General features: G+C 42.5%; 1 protein-coding gene across 2 annotated transcripts in view; it reads right to left on the minus strand.

Moving 5' to 3' along the window:
- SPIN1 (spindlin 1) overlaps window positions 1-22,786 on the minus strand; it is a 65,244-nt gene extending 42,458 nt beyond the window's left edge. Inside the window, exons 1-2 of one of the 2 annotated variants that reach the window (XM_068551848.1) lie at window positions 22,694-22,786; window positions 89-302 (exon numbers count right to left, since the gene is read on the minus strand). In XM_068551848.1, coding sequence (XP_068407949.1) covers window positions 89-140 — 52 coding nt within the window. In that variant the 5' untranslated portion in view covers window positions 141-302; window positions 22,694-22,786. The remainder of the gene's footprint in view (window positions 1-88; window positions 303-22,693) is intronic. The other variant, XM_068551849.1, reaches the window with a different exon arrangement.
- Between the last annotated feature and the right edge of the window lie 813 nt (window positions 22,787-23,599).

Raw genomic sequence — 23,599 nt, forward strand, 5'->3', positions numbered from 1 at the left:
CAAACCACTAGGAATTACATGAGAGCATTTCTCACTTTTACAACTGTTTTAAATTTATTGTACTAAAGTGTAGAACTGCACTGCCTACCTGCATCAGCTCTGGACCGCTGGCCAGGTGTCTTCCCGAATGGGGTCTTCATTCATCTGTATTTAAGTGAGCAGCAGAGCTGCTGGACTAGGGTGAAAATGCAGTATGCTCCAATTTGAAACTTTTCACAGAATTTCAATGTTCTTGTTAATCCATCATCCCAAGCGCCTTTTTTTTAATAAGTTCAGCAAAAATACGTGAAATCCTAAGTACTCTGTAAGACAGTGAAATAATAGTTCATTCATTACTAGAGCATCACAAAAGCAAACTACTCCGAGTAAGCCATCAAACATGACAAATTTTAAACGTAACATCAGCTAAAATACACTTTGCCGGGAAGCAATTAACTTTATTTCCTCAGAACTCAGTGCCAAGGACAACACAGAGGAGCAGGAGAAAAGGAGGTACTAGACCCCTCAACAAGGAAAAGTGCAGTTCCTCACGGGTCAACTGAACATAATACAGCATCTGGCTTCCCCCATTGTATCCCAACCCATTTTGCTGGCAGCCAATCCATTTTGCTGGCAGAAGTCAGAAAAGGGTAGACACCGGCATGTCAGAAAAGATTTAGACTGGCAGGGCCCATATTCTTGATGGGACACAAAAAGACCCAGCAAGGCACTGGAGCGGGCAACAGAGGTGTGGCAGGTGCATGGTGGAACAACAGCTGGAGGGTGAGGCAGCACTGGAAACTACTTCAAGTCTGAGCCACAGCTAGAGGTGTGGTCAGTAAACCAGCAGCCTTGGGCAAAAGAAGGGATTGCAGCCAATAAGACTTCGCAGTTCCCTTTCTGCTCCCAAGCTTCGGGAAACCAGAGCGGAAGATGCAGTAACTCTGGAGGAGCCTCAAAGAAATTTCCACACCCATGCAAAAAAGTTAAGTCAGTTTATCATTTAAATGAAATTTGGGTCCAGTTTACAGTCCACGTACTAAAACATATATGGAAACGTATTCTCATAAAACACAAAAATATCCACCACAAATTTCACTGAACCACATGTCTACGTTCAGTTCTCGTTATTAGTCATCATGTCTACATCGTACAGCCATGCATTCACAGGTTTAAGAATTGAAGAGAATGCATTTTCTAGAGACTAAAATTCAACAAAATAGTTAAAATAATTAAAAAGCCTAAATAACAAGGGAGAGAGGAATCATTTCAACTGGTAAAAATTCTTAACTATATAAAACTTCAAGGGAAATTTAAAAACAAATGGCTTTTATAATTCATTTAATGAATATTCAGAATGCCTACTGTTTGAAGCTTAGGTAGGAGGAGACAGACAGTACACAAATAAGTAAGGAAAAGAGACAGTATTTCAAGTGGCAATAAGTTATACAGGCATGCCTCAGAGATATTGAGGGTTCAGTTCCAGACCACCACAATAAAGCAAATATTGCAATAAAGTGAGTCACACTAATTTTTCGGTTTCCAATGCATATAAAAGTTATGTTCATATTATACTGTAGTCTATTAAGTTTGCAGTAGCATTATACCTGAAGAAAACTATGTACATACCTTGATTTAGAAATACTTTATTGCTAAAGATGCTAACCATCATCTGCCAATGCCAGGTTGCCACAAACCTTCAATAAAACAAGGTACGCCTGTACAGAAAAAAACATGGAAGCAGCACCTTTTCTGAAGGTGACTTTTCCCATGCAAGGTTCCTGTGCTCTTCCTAGGAGCTACAACCAGCCTGCCTCCCCACCCACTGAGCTAAGGAAACGAAGTCTAGGCTGTCATGACAACAAAGTCTAGGCTGTCATGACAACAAAGAAGTACACTCGTCTTTCCCAAGGCCACCCAACAGATATGTAAGCCTCGCATCAGTCTACCTCTTTCGGCACCAGAAATCTCAGCTTCCCCATTCAATTCTTCCAACTCTGATGTATCTTTCCCTACTGGAACCCTACAGCCCTCTTCCCCCATCTGCCCAAACCTCTCTGCTGCCTTCTGAAAGGCAGTCTGTCTGTAGCAAAAGTCTATCTAGGGTCCCCTCCATCCAGCAGCTCTCTCCAAAGTGGTTGTGTTCCCCAAACAACCTTACTTACACAATTTCTCCTACCCCAACGCCCCAACGTGGAGGCAAGTGCCATAGCACTAGTAGTAACAGGCCCCCCTTTTCGTTGCAGTCATCTACCTATTAATCCTCTAGTCATCTGCACACACTCTTGAAGATCTTGTTTTCCATCACATTCTTGGCAACATATGATCCTTTGAACAACGTGCCCCCTTGGTTCTCTGACATCCTCACTTCAAACTACCTACCCAACTCCAGCCAACCATCTCCATAGCCACAACCTCAACCTTCTCGTCACCAATGACTACAATACCTCTGGAATCTTTGTTTCAAGCATCTCACACACAAAACCACCTCTGATCATTCCACTTTTCCTACACCAGCAGTCCCACTCCAGCAAGTCTGATGCAACCACTACCTCCAAACTACAGCTTGACCTTTATCTTCCTTGGGGACTAACTTCCCTCATTACTCAGCTTAGATTCCACAGATGGTCAACCACTATAGTGACTCCCTTGCTTTTCTCTTCCTGTCACTTTCTGGCAAAACCCTAACCCAACTCCTTACCTACTGCACCCACAATTTCAGCCATTAAATGGGGCTGAAAAACTTCAGCTTTATAATCTCATATCTCAAGTGGGCATTTGACAATACCAAGCCCACCCTCAGCAGATACGGTTCCTTTCTGCTAGTTAGACAGAAGCAAACAAAAGAGAACTACTCATCTTCCCACCACCAAATTCACCAGCTGGTTGGTAGCCTCCGCTACTATAATAACAGATAAACTGTGTTTAAATTCAACCCTTTCATATGTTTTATCAATCCCATCTCTATCTTCTCTATCAATTTCTGTTCTCATCAGTATACAATAAATAATGCAGTATTTCCCAATTTTAAAAACATCCCATGACTCTGCTCCTTTTCTCTGACACTCTTTACAAAGCTGCTTCAAAGACTGAAGAATATTTTAATCTACACAAGTATCAACATTTCTTAACTTACTAAATCAACTTGGTTCTATAACATGAAAATTTTAGCTTACTGATGGTCTAAAGAGTATGCACCCTTCTCACTAGCAGATTGAAGCTTACCTTGGTATGATTTTCTACTGCTTACCACTTCATTAAAATTTTCAGGTTGAACTTGTTATAATACTTGTAAAAAGTATAAGACACAGATTGAAAAAAAGAGTTGCAGAAGAGAAGGATATAGGAGCTTTCTGAATAATATAAGAAAACAAAATTCCAGATAAAAGTCCTTCCCCATTTTTGAGTTGCAATTACTATTCCAACTGCTTGATCTTATCTTAAATCCTGAGACAGCACAATCTCATTTCTAAGATAGCAGGAGTCATAATTTTTTTCAAATATTACACAAAATGTTGTCAAATGGAGCTTAAATTGAAGCCAATAAAAAAGATAGTTCTGTATTCAGGACTAAACCCAACAGATTGCTAACACCATTCAGTGAAAGGCTGTTAAACAATAATGTTGCACAGTACCAAAGAATCACCCCAAATTACCTGTTGATTATAAATGCTTCTTGACAATGGAGGGATCAAACAATTCAACACCACTAATTGTGAGCCAACCACATTTTAGAGGCTTCCAGATGTGATGTGATGCAAAGTACATCATATCATTATAAAACATTCTTGCCAAAAATGCTTTATCTAAATCTACTTGAGCCTCTAGACCTAATTCCCAGTTTTTAAGAAATACAGGTGATACAAGAGAATGTGAGAAGTTTCTACAAGACAAATGGAATATACTCTTTAAAAGGTCAATGTCATAAGAAAAAAAGGTAGACATACTGCCCTAGATTAAAAGAGACTAAAAGCAGACAGCAAGCAAACCCTGAATGAATGGTTTGGAGGAGAAAAAGCTATAGAAGACATTGAAGTCTGGGGAAATTTAAATAGGGTCTATATAGTAGATGACACATTATGGAATTACCATTAACCTTTAAAAGCACAATAATGACACTGTAGTTATACATGAGAATATATTTATTCTTAGGAAATACATGCTGAAATTTCTACAGGTAGGCTGAATTAATGTCTGCAAGTGAATTTCACATAGTTCACGGAAAGAAAGTGACACATACACAAACAAAAAAGTGAAAATGACAAAATATTAATTTTTGAATCTATACAAAGAACATACTAATGTTATTCTCTGAACTTTTATTTCAATTTAAAATTTTTCATAAAGAAAGTTGGGGAAAAGAAGATCCTGGATTTATTTCCCTTTGCTATAAGTCCATCTGTATCAAATATAATCAACTATCCAAGCATGCAATTTGGCTAAACAATCTTTAAAACATGTCATGAATTTAGTTTTGAAACTCAAAATATTTCTATAACCATCTCAAAGGGGATCACAAGATTCTCACAATTTCACAAACAAGTGTCCCCAAGCACATGCTGTATGTCACACACTGCTATACATGCATCAATTCAGACTCTACACAACCACCATAAGGCACACACTATACCTGTTCCATTTTGGAAATTAAAATCCTACGGCACCAGGACTTCCCTGGCGGCGCAGTGGTTAAGAATCCACCTGCCAATGAAGGGGACACGGGTTCGAGCCCTGGTCCGGGAAGATCCCACATACCGTGGAGCAACTAAGCCCGTGAGTCACAACTAATGAGCCTGCGCTCTAGAGCCCGCGAGCCACAACTACTGAGCCCGTGTACCACAACTGCTGAAGCCCACGCACCTAGAGCCCGTGCTCCGGAACAAGAGAAGCTACCACAACGAGAAGCCCGCACACCACAACGAAGAGTAGCCCTGGCTCACCACAACGAGACAAAGCCCAGGTGCAGCAGTGAAGACCCAATACAGCCAAATATAAATAAATTTATATATAAAAAAAACCCCTACAGCACCTTTGTTATACAGCAGAAACTAACACAACATTGTGAAGCAATTATACTCCAATAAAGATGTTAAAAAAATAAATAATAAAAAATAAAAACCTACTGCACCGAAATTAAAACGTACGTGGGCATACAGACTGCAAGTAGCATAGCTGAGATAAATTTCTTATTTTAAAAATAAACACAGGGACTTCCCTGGTGGTCCAGTGGTTAAAACTCTGTGCTTCCACTGCAGGGGGCATGGGTTCGATCCCTGGGGGGAACTAAGATCCCACATGCATGCCGCAACTAAGACCTGGAGCAGCCTAAATAAATAAATAAATAAATAAATATTAAAAAAAAAAGTTACATATCAAAATATTTGCTGCCAGCTGCTATCATCAAACAGTGTTATTTATAAAAAGAAAATAAATTTATAAAACTGCTTAAGCAGAAGTGCCATGTTCCAAAGAAGTCTCAGCACTAGTGGAAAAGTACAAACGGCTAAACACATCAAGTGTTAAGCTGAAGTTTGGGCTGCCAACAAGTGTCTTAAAGTTGTCGTCACAAAGGGTTCAAAGTGTGGGGAGGAATATATGTTATCACAAATATTTATGTGAAAAACGACATATGGCTAAAATCTGAAAAGGACCTGAATATTAAACAAGAAATAATTTTCTTTATTTCTTAATTATGATATTGTAGTTACAAAGAAAAAGTCCTCATTTTTAAAAGTATCATGTCTGCAATTTACTGCAACTTTCAAATGGCTTAACAACAAAAAATGTGAGTATAACAAAATGTCAGCAAATGAGTTTCAATGGAAAACACACAGGTATAACTCAGCTATAGGTTTAACTTTTCAATGTATAGCAAGTTTCATTTAAAAAGTTTGGGGAAAACAGCAGAGAGAGAAGAACAGCAAAATTTGGAATCGGTGGCAACAACACAGATTTACTGTAGGTACTCAAAAGTCTGTAGCTTATGTCCTAAGATGTGATTTTTAAAAATAGATTAAGAAAAAGTGGTAGGGTTTCCCTGGTGGTGCAATGGTTAAGAATCTGCCTGCCAATGCAGGGGACACGGGTTCAAGCCCTCGTCTGGGAAGATCCCACATGCCGCGGAGCAACTAAGCCCACGGGCCACAACTACTGAGCCTGTGCTCTGGAACCCGTGAGCCACAACTACTGAGTCCGCGTGCCACAACTACTGAAGCCCGCGCGCCTAGACCCTATGCTCCACAACAAGATAAGCCAGTGCAACGAGAAGCCCACGTACCGCAACCAACAGTAGCCCCCACTCGCCACAACTAGAGAAAGCCCGCATGCAGCAACGAAGACCTAATGCAGCCAAAAATAAATAAAATAAATTTTTTAAAAAATTATTTTAAAAAAAAGGTGGCAAAATATTTGCAATTCCTGAATCTGGATGGTGAGTATACAAACGTTCGACTGTGTTTCAACTTTTCTATATGCTTGAAAATATTCACAATAAAATGTTGAGAGAAAAAGGGTCAATAGTTTTAGATTATATAAATCTGGAAAGAAAAAACATTGTAATTACAACTCAGAACCTTCCTAAGTACCCAAAAGAATTCACCAGAAAGTCCAGTCACAAATGTTTCAATGGATGGCATGTAGAAACAGTGCTCCAGAGGTCTCCAGCGTAGGCTGTCCCTTTGGCTAAAACCTCAAGATTAAAACGAAGGGCTGTTTGAACACAGCATTGTTAATTATCCAGTGTTTGGCTGTAGTACATACCAAGTGTATATCTGAAGGCCTTCAGGGCCCCAAACTCTCATATCAATATAAAAAGCAAAATTATTAAACAGCCTAAATCATGAGACATCTAACCACCAAGTTCTAATATAGGAGTTCTTAAGGATGGACAAAATTCACAAGTATCATGAATTTGGATGAGGGAAAAATTCTATCTTCATTTTCCTAACTTTCACCTGAATTATATAGCAAGCACTTCCTTCCATCATGAGCATATGAAACCACATGATTTTACCAGTATCCCTGACTTTCTCAACAATAGAAATCACAGATCTTTCCACCTCACTGCATTTATTACAGATCTCAAAACAGCTTTTAAGCTCATCAATTACTTCGTTGTTTTTTTTTTTTTTTTTGGCTGCATTGAGTCTTTGTGGCTGCATGTGGGCTTTTCTCTGGTTGCGGCAAGTGGGGGTTACTCTTCCTTGAGGTGCGCAGGCTTCTCATTGCGGTGGCTTCTCTTATTGTGGAGCGCGGGCTTCAGTAGTTGTGGCTCGTGGGCTCTAGAGCGCAGGCTCAGTAGTTGTGGCGCACAGGCTTAGTTGCTCCACGGTATGTGGGATCTTCCCAGACCAGGGATTGAACCCATGTCCCCTGCATTGGCAGGTGGATTCTTAACCACTGCGCCACCAGGGAAGCCCTCATCAACTACTTCTAAATTAAGTTATGAGGCCTGCCACAGAACAAGACATGACCGGAGTGGATCAGCCATCAGGGCATTAGTCATCAACTGTGACAACAGAATTGGTGACTGTTGTAAAACAAAGAGTTTGGTTGGACCTTGCCCCCCCCACCCCACCCCCCACCCCGTTCCTGGGAAGTACCTTCTAAATCATTGGAATGTCCTAAATGACAGGAGTGTTTGTGATTTATGGTGGGCTCCTAGATAGTTTGTGCTAACAAGATGACTCAGAATGGGGCTGGCCACACCAAAAAGACCAACCACGGGATTAGAGGATTGGAGCTTTGAATCCCCTGATAGCAGCCCAACTTTCAGGGAGGGAAGCTAAAGACTGAGCTCAACCTCATGGCCAATGATTCAATCAGCCATGCTCACATAACGAAACCCCAATAAACACTCTGGACATAGAAGCTGGAGAGAGCTTCCCTGGTCAACAATACTCTAACTCCATGCACCATTACATATCCATGTGCAGGTCAGTGATACTCCTGACTCCACAGAAGAAAACAGAAGAAAGATTCCCATTCAAACCCTTCCAGACCTTGTCCTGCATGCTTCTTCTTTTGGATGGTCATGGATTTGGATCCTTTTCTGCTATAATGAAACTGTATCATAAGTATAGCATTTTCCTGAGTTCTGTGAGTTGTTCTAGTAAATTATCAAACATGAGAAGGTCATGAGGACCCCCGAATTCGTAGCCAGGTGGTCAGAAATGTGGGTGGCCTGTGGACCACCAAGTCTATTGTTGGTGTCTGTAGTGAGGGCAGTTTTATGGAGGACAGTGGTTCGGCCTATAAAGTCTGACCTCACTCTGGGTAGCTAGTGTGTCAGGATTACACTGCTGTGACACACGGATCTACTATGCTCTCTTGTATTCCCTATCATCAATTATTTGTTGATCAATATGTGAAAGGAGATAAAAGACCACCTCAATTTACTTTTTGATAAACATCAAGAGCTGTCACTTTAGTACCTTAAGATATGAAATTGTTTCTGTATATCTTATCTGTCACTTAACATAGTAACAAAAAAAGCCATACTACTAAATTAACGTTGTTTTCATATTTTAATAACTATTTAAATATAACATTTCCTCTTTGCTCCCTTGTATTTTATTCACTGTATTCAGAAACATTCTGAGAAGGTATCCATAGGTTTCACCAGACTGAGAAAACGTCCATGGCACAACCCCCCCTGCCTAAAACCACTGGCAAAAAGCAAGCCTGAATCTTTGATGTGTCTTTAAAGGCCACCTGCAGGAATCAATGTAAAGAATGGACAATCCTGGTAGTGATGGACTGGTAATTTAGACCACTCTCCTGAAAGCTAGAATATCAAAATAAAATCTAAAAGAACACCCTTAACAAAAACTATTGGGTAGCAGAGTTTCTTATAGAAAAGGTTAATTCCAGGTGAGGGGGAGGAAATATACGAAGAGCCTGGAACATCTTGCCATACCAGAAGCCAGGAAGCTTTCAAGGTCAGGAAGATCACTGGAATGGTGTCACGGAGACAAAGAGGGATCTTTTACACTATTTTCTTGACTATTGTACAGTTCACCCTCCATATCTGTGGGTTCCACGTCAACAGATTCAACCTACCTCAGATCAAAAATATTCAGGGGAAAAAAAATTCCAGAAAGTTCCTGAAAGCACTGGCAACTATTTACACAGCTTGTACATTACATTTACAACCATTTATGCAATATTCATGTTGCATTAGATATTATAAATAATTTAGAAATGACAAATTATATGGGAGGATGTGCATAGGTTACATGCAAAAAACTACGTCGTTTTATGTAAAGGACTTGATTTTGGTAACCATGGATTTTGGTATCCTCTGGGGATACTAGAACCAACCCCCCGCAGATATCGAGGAACAACTGTATATGACTGAAAACTTCCGTAACAAAAACTTGAACACACACAGTGACACATACACTAACCATATGCTTGAAGGCATCAAAGAACTTGAAGACAGCAGTGCTTCCAAAGGCAGGACCTAGAGTGGTAGGTAAACCCCATATATGCAACCACTTTTCTCCCTGAGAGTAACTGCCAAGTGTTAAGGGGCAGCTATAGGCTAACAACTTTGCAAGGTGAGGGGCCAAAGACCAGAACCCAGGGACTACCAAAGGAAGGAGGGGGCTGGTGAACCCACGTCTCTATGAAATGGAATCCTGAATTGCTCTTTGGAGCTGGGGGAATGGTAAGAAGTCCAGCCGCAACTCCTCTTTACCCTAAAACTTAGCAGAGGTGATCCCAAGCTGCCAGCTCCCTCAGACGTCTGGCAGAGCAAGCATAAATCCTCTCTAGGAATATCATCCTGACCCCAAATTATCTCAAACGATTTAAAAAATGTAATCTACTACATGTGCAACCATGCGAGTTAGCCCAGAAAGAGACAAAATAAAAACTAGCAGAAACGACAGATAAACAACAAAAAAAAGCAGACCCATTGGGCTACCAGGTGTTGCAGTTACAAAATCATAATTTAAAGTAAGCTACGGGAAGAAGATTACAGGAATAAATAAAATTATTAAATGAAAAATAAAATAGCTGTGACTGTTATGTTCAGAGATAGAAAAATAAGATATAAAACTTTGGTAGAAAACTATCACAGAACCAGATTTTCCAGAAGTGAAAAAATACAATAAACTCAATGGATAGATTATCAATAGGCTGGTCTCGTTAAAAATTAGTGAACAAAGAGAGATCAGAAGAAATACCCAGGACGAAGCATGCAAAGGGTAAGAGACTGGGAAGGCCTCACATGCATTTAAATGGAGTGGAGGGTAGGGGGGACAGGGCAGCAGAAATACTTTAAAAGATAATGCCTCCAACTTCTCAAAAGAGTAAAAAACATTACCACAGATACAGTAAGACCTATAAACACAAAATATAAATTAAAAGAAATATATACCTAGACACATCATAAGAACTGTTGAAAACCAAAAACCAAAAAAATAAACAAACAAAAAAAAACCCATAAAAGCCTGAAGTAAAAAAGATAGATCCCATCCATGACAGCAAATATTAAACTGACAGTTTACTTAAGAAAAAAAATGAAAGCTGAAAATCTAATTTAATAACTTCTTTCAACACCTTAGAAGAAAACTGACAAGTTAGAACTCTGTACATATCAAAAATATCCTTCAAAAGGGATACTCAAAGAATTCACTATTAGGAGTCACACAACAGGGGAGAAATTAAGAGTGTTCTTCAGGCAGAAGGAAAATGGAATTGGATTGGACTGGAATTACAACAAGGAACAAAGAGCAATGAAAAGGGTAAATCCAAATGGCTACTACTGTACAAATTAATAATGTCCTAAGACAAAATATACACAGAATTAAAATAGCACAAACTGTGCTACGTTAAGTGAAACTAAAATAAATGGAGTTTAAGTGTCCAGGAAGAGGGGGAAACAACCAAATACTAGATTTTGACAAGTCAAAGATGCATGTTTTAAGTAACCTCGAGGTTAGCAGAGGTAAAAAAAAAAAAAAGGCATCCAAGGAAAGCCAAGAAAGGAGTAAAAGACACATAAAACAGGTACAATAAACAGAAAGCACTTATTAAGACAACATACTTAAACCCAACTATGTCAACAGTTGGGTTGAATTTAAATATCAATAGACTAAACACTCCAATTATAAGAAATATTGTCAGACTAGATTTGTTAAATCCCGGTTATATACTGCTGACAACAGAAACGTCCAAAACATAGTACAAAGACTGAAAGTACAAGGCTAAAAAAAAAGATATACACTGCACCTACTAATCAGAGAAAAGATAATGCAACTACATTAATATTAAGCTAATCAACCTTTACCTCTAATAATACTTTTGCCTTAAGGAAAGACAATTATTTTAAAAGACTCAACTGGTAAAGAAAATACACAATGCTAAACTTTGTATGCACCTAGTAACATAGCCACAAAATAGATAAAGAAAAATTATCTCAAGTAAGGAAAAACAGACAAATGCAAAATATGAGTATTAATACATTTCTCTTGGTAACCAATACAACCAGCAAACGAAAAGGAAAAAAGTAAGAATGTAGAAGAATTTAACACAATTAACCAAGTTGAACTGAGAAATACAGAACACTGCATCCAACAAAGACAGAAGCACATTCTTTCCAAGCACACACAGGACATTTACAAAAAGTGATCGTATGTTGGACCATAAAGCAAGCTTCAAAAAATTTCATAAGCTTTTATATAGTATTATGACCACAATGAAATGAAGACAGAAATCAGAAAAAAACAAATACAGCACAGAAGATTCTTTGAGCAGTGAAACCATTCTGTATGACACTACAATGTCGGATACATATTATAAATGTCAAAACCCACAGAATATAGACCACCAAGAGTGAACCCTATGTGAACTATGGACTTTGGATGATAATGATGTGTCCATGTAGGTTCACCCATTCTAACAAATGTACAATCTGGTGCAGGATGCTGCTGACGGGGGAGGCTGTGCTTGTGTGGGATCCGGGGGTACAGGGGAACTCTGTACTTTCTACTCAGTTTTGCTGTGAACCTAAAGCTGCTCTTAAAAATAAAGTGTATTTAAAACAACAAAAAAAAGTTTATCTGACGAGATAGGTTAATGAGTATGCTATGGTTACAAACCACCCTAGAAATCTTAGCTGCTTAAGACGAAAAAAATTCCCACTCCCCACCCATTCCCTCCCCCTCTTTTCTCCACCCTTGCCCTCTCCCCCACCCTCTGCTCTCTGTTTGCTCTACACCAGCGGTCCCCAATCTTTTTGGCACCAGGGACCAGTTTCGCAGAAGACAATTTTTCCATGGACGGGGGTGGGGGGGAGAATGGCTCAGGTGGTAATGCAAGTGATGGGGAGCAGCAGATGAAGCTTGGCTCACTCGCCTCCTGCTGTGCAGCCCGGTTCCTAACAGGCCAGGGACTGGCAGCAGTCCATGGCCCGGGGGTTGGGGACCCCTGCTCTAGACACAAAAAGACCTGCACTGCCAGAAGCTCCATTTGGAAACATGATCACTGGCAGGAGGAAAGGAATGTGGCATATCTCACCACTGCTCTTAAAGTCTGTGTGACAAGTCTCTTCAGTTCACACTTCACTGGCCAAGACAAATCTCATGACCACACCTAACTTAGGAGGCAAGAACTAAAGCAAGATACTGCCACACACTCAATGAAATGATTTAAATTTTAAAAGACCATTGGCGAGGACGTGGAGTCACAAGAATGCGTTCACTGTAGCCCAGCGGTCCCCGACCTTTTTGGCACCAGGGACCAGTTTCACAGAAGAGAATTTATTGGGGGGGGGGGGGGTGGTTCAGTCGGTAACGTGAGCGATGGGGAGCGGCAGATGAAGCTTCGCTTGCTCGCCTGACGCTCACCTCCTGCTGTGCGGCCTGGTTCCTAACAGGCCACGGACGGGTACCTGTCCGCAGCCTGGGGGTTGGGGACCCCTGCTGTAGCTGGAATAGAAACTGATAGGTATATCCACACTGGAAGTTTGGCATTATCTACTAATACCGGACATAGGCATAATATATGATCCAACAATTCTACTCCTAAGTCTACCCAACAAAAAAGCATACAAGAAACATGCACCTGAATGTTCACAGCATGTCTGCTCACATGAGCCCCGTGACAGTCATGGAAATGAGCCCGTTGGATCACCTAACATGGGGAGCTGCTCTGTTCTGAATCCATCATCACCATTCCCCCAGCACAACACTTCCCACAGGCTGTTCTAGCCAATGACTGGCCACAGGCAGGATGCTAAAGCATGTCCATTCCTGCAGGACAGGGAACTCCTCTGACCCCAACTTTGGCTGGAGGACATGTCACTGGCCTTGCTTAAACTTTCTTAGAACTGCACTGAAGTCCGAAGACTTATCGTACCAAACGTTCCCTCCAACCTCTTCCTCCTCTACATCCATCAGTCCTGCAAGGGGCTGTTGGCTTTCTCACAAGTATTTCTCCCAATACAGCAAAATCTAACCCCAACTTGTTGTCTTCTTGTCCTTGGGGAACCTCAACAGGCTCAAACTGGGAACAACCCAATATTTATCAACAGGAGTATGAACTACTACCATGGATAATACATGAATAAATCATTACATGAATAAACAAACTACAACTATACACGACCAAGTGAATGAAATTAATGACAAAATGAGTAGAGTTCCACGGTTGGTATGTCACAAACCATGGATCTGTAACTACTTCTGTACTTTCAGAACATTTCACCAAAAAAGAAAAGAAAAAAAGAAAAATCAAAAAGGCAAGACTCTGAAAAGTCAACTATCCTTAAACCAAAGGGGAATTTGCTACTTACTATTAACTCAGATTAAGAAGCTACCCATATGCACTAATATGTATAAAATAACTAATAAGAACCTGCTGTATAAAAAATAAAATTCAAAAATTCAAAAAAAATAAATTAAAAAAAAAAGAAGAAGCTGTATGCAGCCGGACTGTTTACATGGAGCCCTCCTCCCCCTTCCTTCATCATTCTCACATCCCTCAGAGGTAACCACTGTTTAAAGATTGCTGTGAATCTAATGACATATGCAAATTCTTAAAGCATAGTAAGTATAGATATACAAACATCTTAAAACACATACATGCACACACATACTAAGTTCTACAACTTGCTTCTCTTACTAAACATTACATTTTCCATGCAATATAGGAAATTTTTTCCTCTTATTTTTATTTCCCTCTTATTTTTAATAGTGACAGAACATTCCAGTGTATGGATACAAAGATCACTTACTTTACTGTTAACTTCAATATTAGACAGATGTTTCTAATTTTTCACTACCACAAACACCGCTGTAATGAAAAATCTTACACATACAGGTTTGTACATTTGTGCAAATACATCTATACCATAAAGTCCTAGCAGTGGAATTGCTAGGCCAAACAGAGTACAGGCATTTTATATTGTTTCAATGACGCCACCTTCCAAAAAGATTGCACCAAATTATAGTCCCACAAGTCATATAAATTATATATTTAAAGGCTCATGTATTTTAGATGAACCCTACTTTATGGACTAAAACTTGTGGTGAAGAGTAATTATGAACGGAAAGTATATAAAATTGCTTTTATCTTTTACTGAGTCAATTTAAGGAAAAACTTCATAGGGTTACACAAAAATACCAGAGTAACCAAAAAATTACCAGTAGTTACAACCCAGAGATTGATTCTAAATAAAAAAGACCATTTAATAGACCTGACAACCCAGGATCCAACTGTCACCACAGCATTTACAGATTCCAGTTCAGTGTCAGCAGTTCCCACTGTGATTTCTGATCTACAGAGAAGAGTGACCAGAGTTCTCAAGGGTACTGGGGTTTATCGTACCAAACGTTCAGATGTCTTGCAGATGTCTTATGGCTGTGGGATAAGGCCTGAGTCATGAACCTTCCCAGGAAGGGTAAGTCTTTCATGACAAATCCACTCCAACACTCCAATCTCCCTAAGCCTTGGGATACCTTCCTCTACAGTATACCAAGGTAGTTCTGACATCTCAACTCCACTTAGTACAGGCCACCCTTTGGTTTGTTTCAGGCAATCAACCAAGCAGAGCCCTTTCTAAGCCCTCAAGCTATAACACTGAATCCAGAATCTCTCCTTATGGGTCCACATCAATAAATTTGGCCTAACCCAACTTTACATTCCCTTTACCTTCAACTCACACCCTTAACATCCATTCCCATAAATATTCCCCAGGTTCCTATTTCTCTCATGGCAAACTAGACAATCTTTTGGAGGGTAGACCTACCTCTTCATGGGTCACAATTTGCACCTCACCCTTTGGGGCCTCCTGGGATGATCCTAGGGGAAGCCAAACGCAGGTTTTTCAGGCAAAGGGAGATTAAGTTCAGGCAAGGAATGGAAAGGCTGCTTCTACTGGGAAAGATAGCCCAGCAGAATTTAGGTGTTCAAGGTCTCCAACTAAATCAGAATCTGACCATATGCCTCTAATCCAATTTTCAGGATCCCATTCCTTACCAACCAATGTTTTCACTTACAAACGGGGAATTCAATTTGCAGTTTTAGGGCAGTCGTAGAAACTTTCAGGTCCCTTATGTGGAACCTGACCTGGTAATTTAAAACCCTGAACTCATCGTTTTGCTTTGCAACGTTTTCACTTGGCTAGGCTAAATCGCATTCCCCAAGATTTCCACTCCCATTCGTTTCTAGATTGGGCGGGCCACAAGAGAGACTACTGTGCAGCAGGCGGAGGGAGCAAGTGAAGGGGCACACATCTGGTAGGACATCTGCAGCCTGCACCCACTGAACTCCCCATTTGCTTCAATGATGCGAGGCTGCAACATCTACTCTACCTTCCCCTAGGCTCCCTGAGAGTCTCTGCCTCCTGGGCCAAGTGTGTGTGGTTACCTCCATGACAAAGGGCCCAGCTCTTTCAGGATACACACACAACCAAGGTCAGAGGCAACAGAACTGACACAGCTTTCCGTCTGTCTTGCTGTGGCTTCCAGTCTGGGTTCTCCCCCACTGTACACCCACCTTCCTTTCTCAAATGCCTGTCCTATGGACTCTGCAAACTCCAGCATCAGGCACACAGACAACAGCCTTATCAACGAGCTGCGTCGTCAGCTCCTACACTGTGTTAACTGAGATCCCTGAATAAGACTGTCTGACAGATCCCTATGCAGCAGACCACACATTTAACCACACAGCCTCAACCTGCCCTTGGACAATTCTAGCTACTGCCCAGGGGATTTGAGCACTCACAACCCAAGCACTGAACTAAGGACAAGAAAAGTAATTATGGACAAAAACAAGAAGAATCTCTGCTTTAATGAAGCTCAGCCTTTTTGAGAAAACAAAAATCCATTAAGTCATGTGAACAAATGTAACCCTGTAATTTTGATAAGCACCAGGAAGGACAACAATGTCTCTAATAGAAGAACTTGACTTCAGTAAAGTCAAGAAAACTGCTAGTTACTGTAGCAAGTGATGGATATATCGAAGTTCCCTAGTCTACCTTTATTATAAAATGTGCAAACTCACACAAAACGAATTTCATAAAAAGGTGATGCCTGAGACAAGCTCTAAATGAAATTAGAAATAACTGAAACACGGAGAGAAAAGCATCCCAGGAAGAGGGAAAGAACAAGTGCCACACTCCCTGGTGGCAGAGATGATGATGGGCACGGGAGATGTGAGAAGGACCTGCATGGCTGGAGCAAGGAAAGCAAAGGGAGATGTGGTACAGGTGAGGTCAAGGCCCCAAAGGATAAGAAATATGCACATCCTTAAGGCCACGTTTTGAAGTTCTGTCCTTAAAGCAACGGGAAGCCACTGAGGGTTTTACATAAAAGGTGACATAATCAGATCTGCCTTTTTAAAAGGTAATTTCTGACACTAACAAATTACAAACATATTTACCTTTTACCCAACAATCTCACTATCTTGAAATTATACCTGCACAAATACAAAACACTATATCCACAAGGTTATTCACAGCAACGGAATATAAACAACCCAAGTGTTCATAATTAGGAAATGAACTACAAGCACAAAAGAATGGAAAAGAGTGTATACGAAGTGATCTCTAGAATATATTAAATAAAAAGGAAGAAACAACAGTGTACACAAACTTATTTTTAAGAAAGGCAGATACAAAACATACTTGTGCTTATATTTGCAAAAATAAAACAGTGGAAAAATAAACCAGAGACTAATAAAAGTGGGGCAGGAGAGGAACAGTGCAGGGATAGGAAGAAAAGGGAGAATGTGAACATACCTTTGTAATGCAGCTTTGATTCTGGAACTATATAAATGTTTTACACACTGAAAAAATACATTAAAACATTAAAGAAATCCTTAAAAAGTTAAAGATTTCATTCAAATAAACCAAACTAATGATCAAATTGGTTACAAAAATCAGAGGGAAAATGTTTTCAAATGATTTTATAATTCAGAATGTCAACTGTACATCCTTGCATGGATACATTTTTAAAACAAGGAGAATAAAACACAAACCTACAATCACTCTACTGTTATTAATGTTTTCAAACTACTATATTTATACTGTAGGATAAAGGAAAGTAACTATTGTTGCTAAGAATGCAAATTTTTAACATTAGAGAAGAAAGGATAAAAAAGTAAAAACCCTATAAAGTTAAATGTGAATTGGAAATATCAACACAAAATCAAAATTTATTATTTCCCAAGCCTATCCTATGAAAGCAAGGGCATCTCAGTAGCAGTAAGGACACACAGCACCAGATTTTGTTATCTAAATTCCACTGCCTGATAAAAAGAGCTAAAACAACTGGCTGATAGATATTGGGCAGGAAAAGCACAAAGTGAGTCTAAGACATCTTGTAACATGACCAAGAAACAGTTCAAAGATTAATGGGGTCGCATCCAAGGGAAGAGAACGAGTTTGGAAGGACCAAGCCATGCCCAAATTAGAACAAGCTGAGGGAAAAGAATGATGACTACTTGATTAAAACACACCAAATACATAAAATTCCTTGGGTCCACAGTGATCCTGAAAGAGAGAAAGCAAAAAGAAACAACAAATCAACCCTGTACATAGGAAAAAGAACATTCTTATCCTGTGTCAGGACCTAAAACTCACACTAGGAATATTAACTTAGATACATGATTAGTTAATATACAGATAGATATACAGGTCATATATACGTGTCTGTAACTACATAGATCATCTATAGATAAATACGTGGATCATTTGCAGACAGATCCAAAAATTAAACCTAGGTTATAAGGATATAACTATAAGCAAGCTGAACAACAAATATAAACAAACAAATATAATCTAAGTTTCAAAAGTTGTCATGCCTTCTTACTACAATCTAAAAACATATAAAATGGTAGGAAAATGCTTTATTAACCTCTTCATTTACTCTCAACATTTGGATAAAACAATATCCATGATGAATGGATCCTTCCTCCCTCTACCACCCACCCCCCACCCCCAAAAATGTCAACACACTTAAATTCTAGGGACTCCAGACAAATTGCCCCTGCTTCAAATGACTTCATCTGCCTTCTTGAACAGCCTACACTCTGTAAACTAGAGCTCCTACACTGACAGATTCCTCCAATGCACCTTTCATACGGTTTAATGCCTTTCAATGGCTCCCCTCACCTTTAGGATAAACACCAACCACCTTAATGTGGTATGTACAATTATTTAAAATCTGGCCCCAAATGCATCCCTAGACAGACTGGCCCTGACAAACTATAAGTGGTGCCAGCAGTGGTATGATCAATACCCACAGAGAACTTATGATGTCCAGGAACCCTAGGAATCAGTCACACAGGAGTAACCGATAATACAGGGCAAACTTTTGGTTGTAATTCAAACCCAGAATGGTCTCAAACACTCTCTTCAGGACTCTGCTCCTGTTGTCCCTCCATCTAGACTTTTTTCCTCTCCTAATGTATATTCTTAACCCTGCTGGAACATCCCCTCTTCCCAGATATCAAAAGCATCGAATTTCCTCATCATATGTATGGGTATCTTCCCTACCCAGCTGTAAGGTCTCTGAGGGCACATCTTTATGTATTATGTCCATACACGACTTATGGCAATTTTAAGGCCATATAATAAGCACCCAGTAGATTTAATTAAAAATTTAATTGGGACTTCCCTGGTGGCGCACTGGTTAAGAATCCGCCTGCCAATGCAGGGGACACGGGTTTGAGCCCTGGTCTGGGAAGATCCCACATGTCGCGGAGCAACTAAGCCCATGTGCCACATCTACTGAACCTGCGCTCTAGAGCCTGCGAGCCACAACTACTGAGCCCGCGTGCCACAACTACTGAAGCCTGCGCACCTAGAGCCCGTGCTCCGCAACAAGAGAAGCCACTGCAATGAAAAGCCCGCGCACCACAACGAAGAGTAGCCCCCGCTCGACGCAACTAAAGAAAGCCCACACGCAGCAACAAAGACCCAATGCAGCCAATAAATAAATAAATGCATAAAAAAAAATTTAATTGAAGACCAGCACAACTAAGCAACCTGATGTTGAAAAATAAATGCTAATAACTATAGCAAAGTTCAAAAGCAGGATGGAGAAGGAAATCAACGATGACTGGCACCAGCTGCTGCACTTCAGGAACTGTACTGAGAACTCTACAAATCCACTGCATTTAAGTCTCATAATAGCTTTATATGATAGGTTTCATCCCAATTTACAGTTAAGGAATAGAAAGCTTAAAAAGGCTATGTGATGAATCATGTATGTGGCTTTGGACCAGTAAGGAGTGTGGCTGGATTTCAACCCAGGCTCTTCTGAGCTGAAGGCCATTCGATCTCCATGTCCAACTCCAGAGCTCTTATCTTTTTCACAATTGATTCCCTGCTTCCAACTTCTTTTCATTCAAGGAAAAGAGAAAGAAAACACAATTAAGCATCTAATAAATATAAGAAAGTATTTACATGATATATATTAACTGTTCTTTCTCAGCAAATTATAGACTCCTGCTAACAGCTAATTCAAAAGAAATACCCAACAGCATTATTTTTAATTTCTAAAATAATCCACAGTAATTCTTCAGGAACAACAGGTATCCTTTTTATGTGTTTCTAACATACCGGCAGAAAAAAATGCTAACAATTAAGGAGTGCAGCCAGTGGAGTTTAACTGTATGCAATCAGGTAAGTCATTGGGAAGTGAGAACACTACATAATTAAATTTCTTCTAGTTAAGGCCTCAAATTAATAACTCATAATTATACACTATCAGTGTGATAAGAGCCAAATCTGAGGTACTCTTTCCCACAGGATGCACAGGCACACACAAATCACATCAACCTCCCAGTCCACAATTTATGGGAGTGGTACCATTACCAGTAAGGACACCAATGACCAACATTTCACCATTACCTGGATTTCAAGAGTGTTACTAGTTATTACACTAAAAACAAAACAAGAAGGGATCTGGGGCCAAATACGGAAAACACTGCTGGTACTATTTCTCAGAGCCCTTAACCTGATAATGTGAATTGTGACCCTTGGGGAGAAGGAAAAGGACAAAGCATTGTTTCCCAAACTAAGGTAACCAAGAACCCCTCTGTTTTTCCTGAAGCATTTCTTAGCACTAGTATCACCAAGAATACCACCTTAGACACTGCTTCAGATATATATTCCAAAACTAAGTAAATATTGTTACTGTGGTCTGAATTGGTAAATAAAGGTACTGTCAGAAACAGTACTATCAAAATTCTGGGGCCCACAGAAAATCTTAAAAAAAGAATGCTAAGTCAATCATAGAGATGACTGAGGGCCTCTTTTCCTTACCCATTTCACGGCATTTTAAAGTAACCATTTTGTGGGACTTCTGGTGGTCCAGTGGGTAAGACTCCGCATTCCCAATGCAGAGGGCCCGGGTTCAATCCCTGGGTGGGGAACTAGATCCTGCACGCATGCCGCAACTAAGAGTTCGCATGCCGCAAGTAAAGATCCTGTGTGTGGCAACTAAGACCCGGCACAGCCAAAATAAACAAATAAATATTAAGAAAAATAAAGTAACCATTTTGCTACTCAAAAGAGTCAAAATAAAGAAATTCAATTTTATTTCTCACAAGAAACACACATCTACTACCCATAATTTTGACAAACATATTTAGCAACTCTTACATTTAATTATCAAGTCTGATAATAAAGGTTCTGTAAACCAGTACCTACTACAATTTTTTGGTATTTGCACATTAACCAAAGTTGGGGGGATGGGGGAGAACCCTCCTCATTTCACTTGACCCCCATCTGAAATTTCACAGCCTCTGAAAGTTCACAACCTTTAAGAATGTTCACAAACTCAATCTGTCCAGGTATACACCCTCAAGTGTAGGTTTAGTTTTCACTTACTAACAAAAGCTGTGTAGAAAGCAATTACTGTACTCTGCATCAATGCTTTCAGACCGTAGAGTTCCTTCCAGAAAATTCCAACAGAAGTTATATAGGAATTCGCATTTTGGTAGGTATGTCGTCTCTGGCACAAGTCACGTTATACAGTGTAATCCGTTAACACTTAAATGTATTTGGTGTTGCTTTTTAACGTACAGCAAATCCGTATTTGCTACTTCAACATGCATGGAAAACCCTCTCCAAAACCAGGAATCCCAATCCACAAATCAGAAATAGCAAATAAACGTAAAGCAAATGCGTAAACAGATTTGGGGTGCCTATTTCGTGGCATTTATTAATGAGGCCATCACTAAAATCGAGTCCGGTAAAGTCGAGGACGCATCCGCAGTTGGAAAGATGAACAGAGCCAAACCGAAGGCACTGCGCAGTTTCCGCGCCGTGCAATCAATCTCAGCAAATGCTCGCGGAATGCGTTCAAGGTCACTCGTGATGAAAAAGAAAAGTGTGTGTGTGAGTGTGCGTGTGCAGACACCCCGCCGTCCGCCAGTCCCGCGCAGAGCTGACCAGGGCGCGCGGACAGGCAGCCAAGGGGGCGGTGGAAATGAGGCGGGGGGTGTTACGGGGAGCCCCGAAAAACCACCTTCTCCACGAAGCCTACTGCTGCAGGACCCAGGGCAACCGCCGGGGAGGCTACGCCGTCGTAGGTACACAGCCCTGGGTGGGAGACCAGCGCCAGGCCTCAGGGGGGTCCCGAACCCGGAGAACCCCCTCCTCTTTCTGAGGTCTCGGTCCAGAGCCCCTCTCGCTCCAGGGAGCAGGCCCCATTCCCTCCCCCACCTCCTTTCCCACCCTCCAACCCGGCCCCTCCCCACGCCCCGAGGGCGCGTTCCCCTCCCCCCTTTACATCCCCTCCCACCCAACCGGGGATACAGTCCCCACCCCCGCCCCAGGGGACTCGAACCCCTCCCCCTCAAGCCCTGAGGGTCCCATTCCTTCTTCCCCGCCCAGCCCGGATTATGCAACACTCACCCCGCCCCGCCCCCCGCCAGGGCCCGCCGCATTGCCCCCCCCCCCCCCCGCCCCGCGCCCCCCGCCCACTGTGTGCCGAGGCCTCCGGAACAAAGCGCGCGGGGCCGACCGGCCTGGCCGGGGGCGGCGGCCATGTTGGCGGGGGCGGCGAACAAAGGCGCGCGGTCAGAGCCCGAGGCCCCCGCCCGCGGCCCGGCCGGCAGGGGGCGCTGTGCAGGCGCCACCCGCCGCCCGGACAATGCGCCTCGGCCCGCTGCTCCCCGGGCGCCACCGTCCCTCAGCGCGCCCCGCCCGCGACCCCGTTGCGGCGCCTGCTTCCCCACGGCGCACGGACCTCACCTGCCGGCCACCTAGGCCGCCGTCGGCAGCCCGCAGGCCCTGCCGTCCCGCGCCGCGCTCCCGCCCCGGCCCAACCGAGCCAGACGGCGCCGCCCCGCCCCCGCTCCGCGGCCGCCGCCGCCCGCCCCCGGCCGCACGGCGCACGCGCACTGCGCCCGCCGACTGCACCGGCCGAACCGCCCGGCCCCGGCCCGACGGGCCGTACTACGCAGGCGCTGCAGTCGGTGGGCGGGGCCTAGAGGGCGGTGGGCGGGGCCCGGCGGACTTGGCTTGAGACTGCTCACCTGGTGGTGGGGCGGGACTGAATGGGGGAGGGCCTGGAGGTGGGGCGGGGCCTGGTGGCAGAGCAGGCCTTGGCCTGGCACCACTCACCTGGCCGCCGAACAGAGCAGAGCAGGGCCTGGCGCCGGGTGGGGCCTGGCTGCGGGGAGGAGCCGGGCGCGGCTCTCACCTGGGGGCGGGGCCTGGCTGCGCCCCAGCTGCGCGCTGGAAGAGGCGGCGTTCAGGGCTCGGAGCCCCGGGAGAGGGGCGGCGCGGTCGCACCGGAAGTCTGGCATCCTTGGAAGTTTCGTTTTCGCGCGGTGGGAGGGCTTTCACCGAATGACTGTCTCTCCTTGTCCTTGAATTTAAGCAGCAAGTCGACCTGCGTCGCGCACGCCGCCCCTTTGGATAAAGCCGGATACAGTGACAAGGCCATCCACTGGCTGAGCCGTGGCCGCAGAGACAGCGTCCAGTGCCGTCCGGCTCCCCGCGCGGACACCTCCGCCGCACTGCGCCACCGCGGCACGGACCCGGGCCTCGCCCACTCACCTGCCCTACCTGGCGGGGGAGGGTGAGCTCTGCAGCGCTTGACCCTGCACTCCCTCCCCGTGCGCCGCCCCCACCACAAACTGGAGAACTCGCTCG

The sequence above is a fragment of the Eschrichtius robustus genome, chromosome 10 (assembly GCF_028021215.1).
Source record: "Eschrichtius robustus isolate mEscRob2 chromosome 10, mEscRob2.pri, whole genome shotgun sequence".
Classification (NCBI taxonomy): domain Eukaryota; kingdom Metazoa; phylum Chordata; class Mammalia; order Artiodactyla; family Eschrichtiidae; genus Eschrichtius; species Eschrichtius robustus.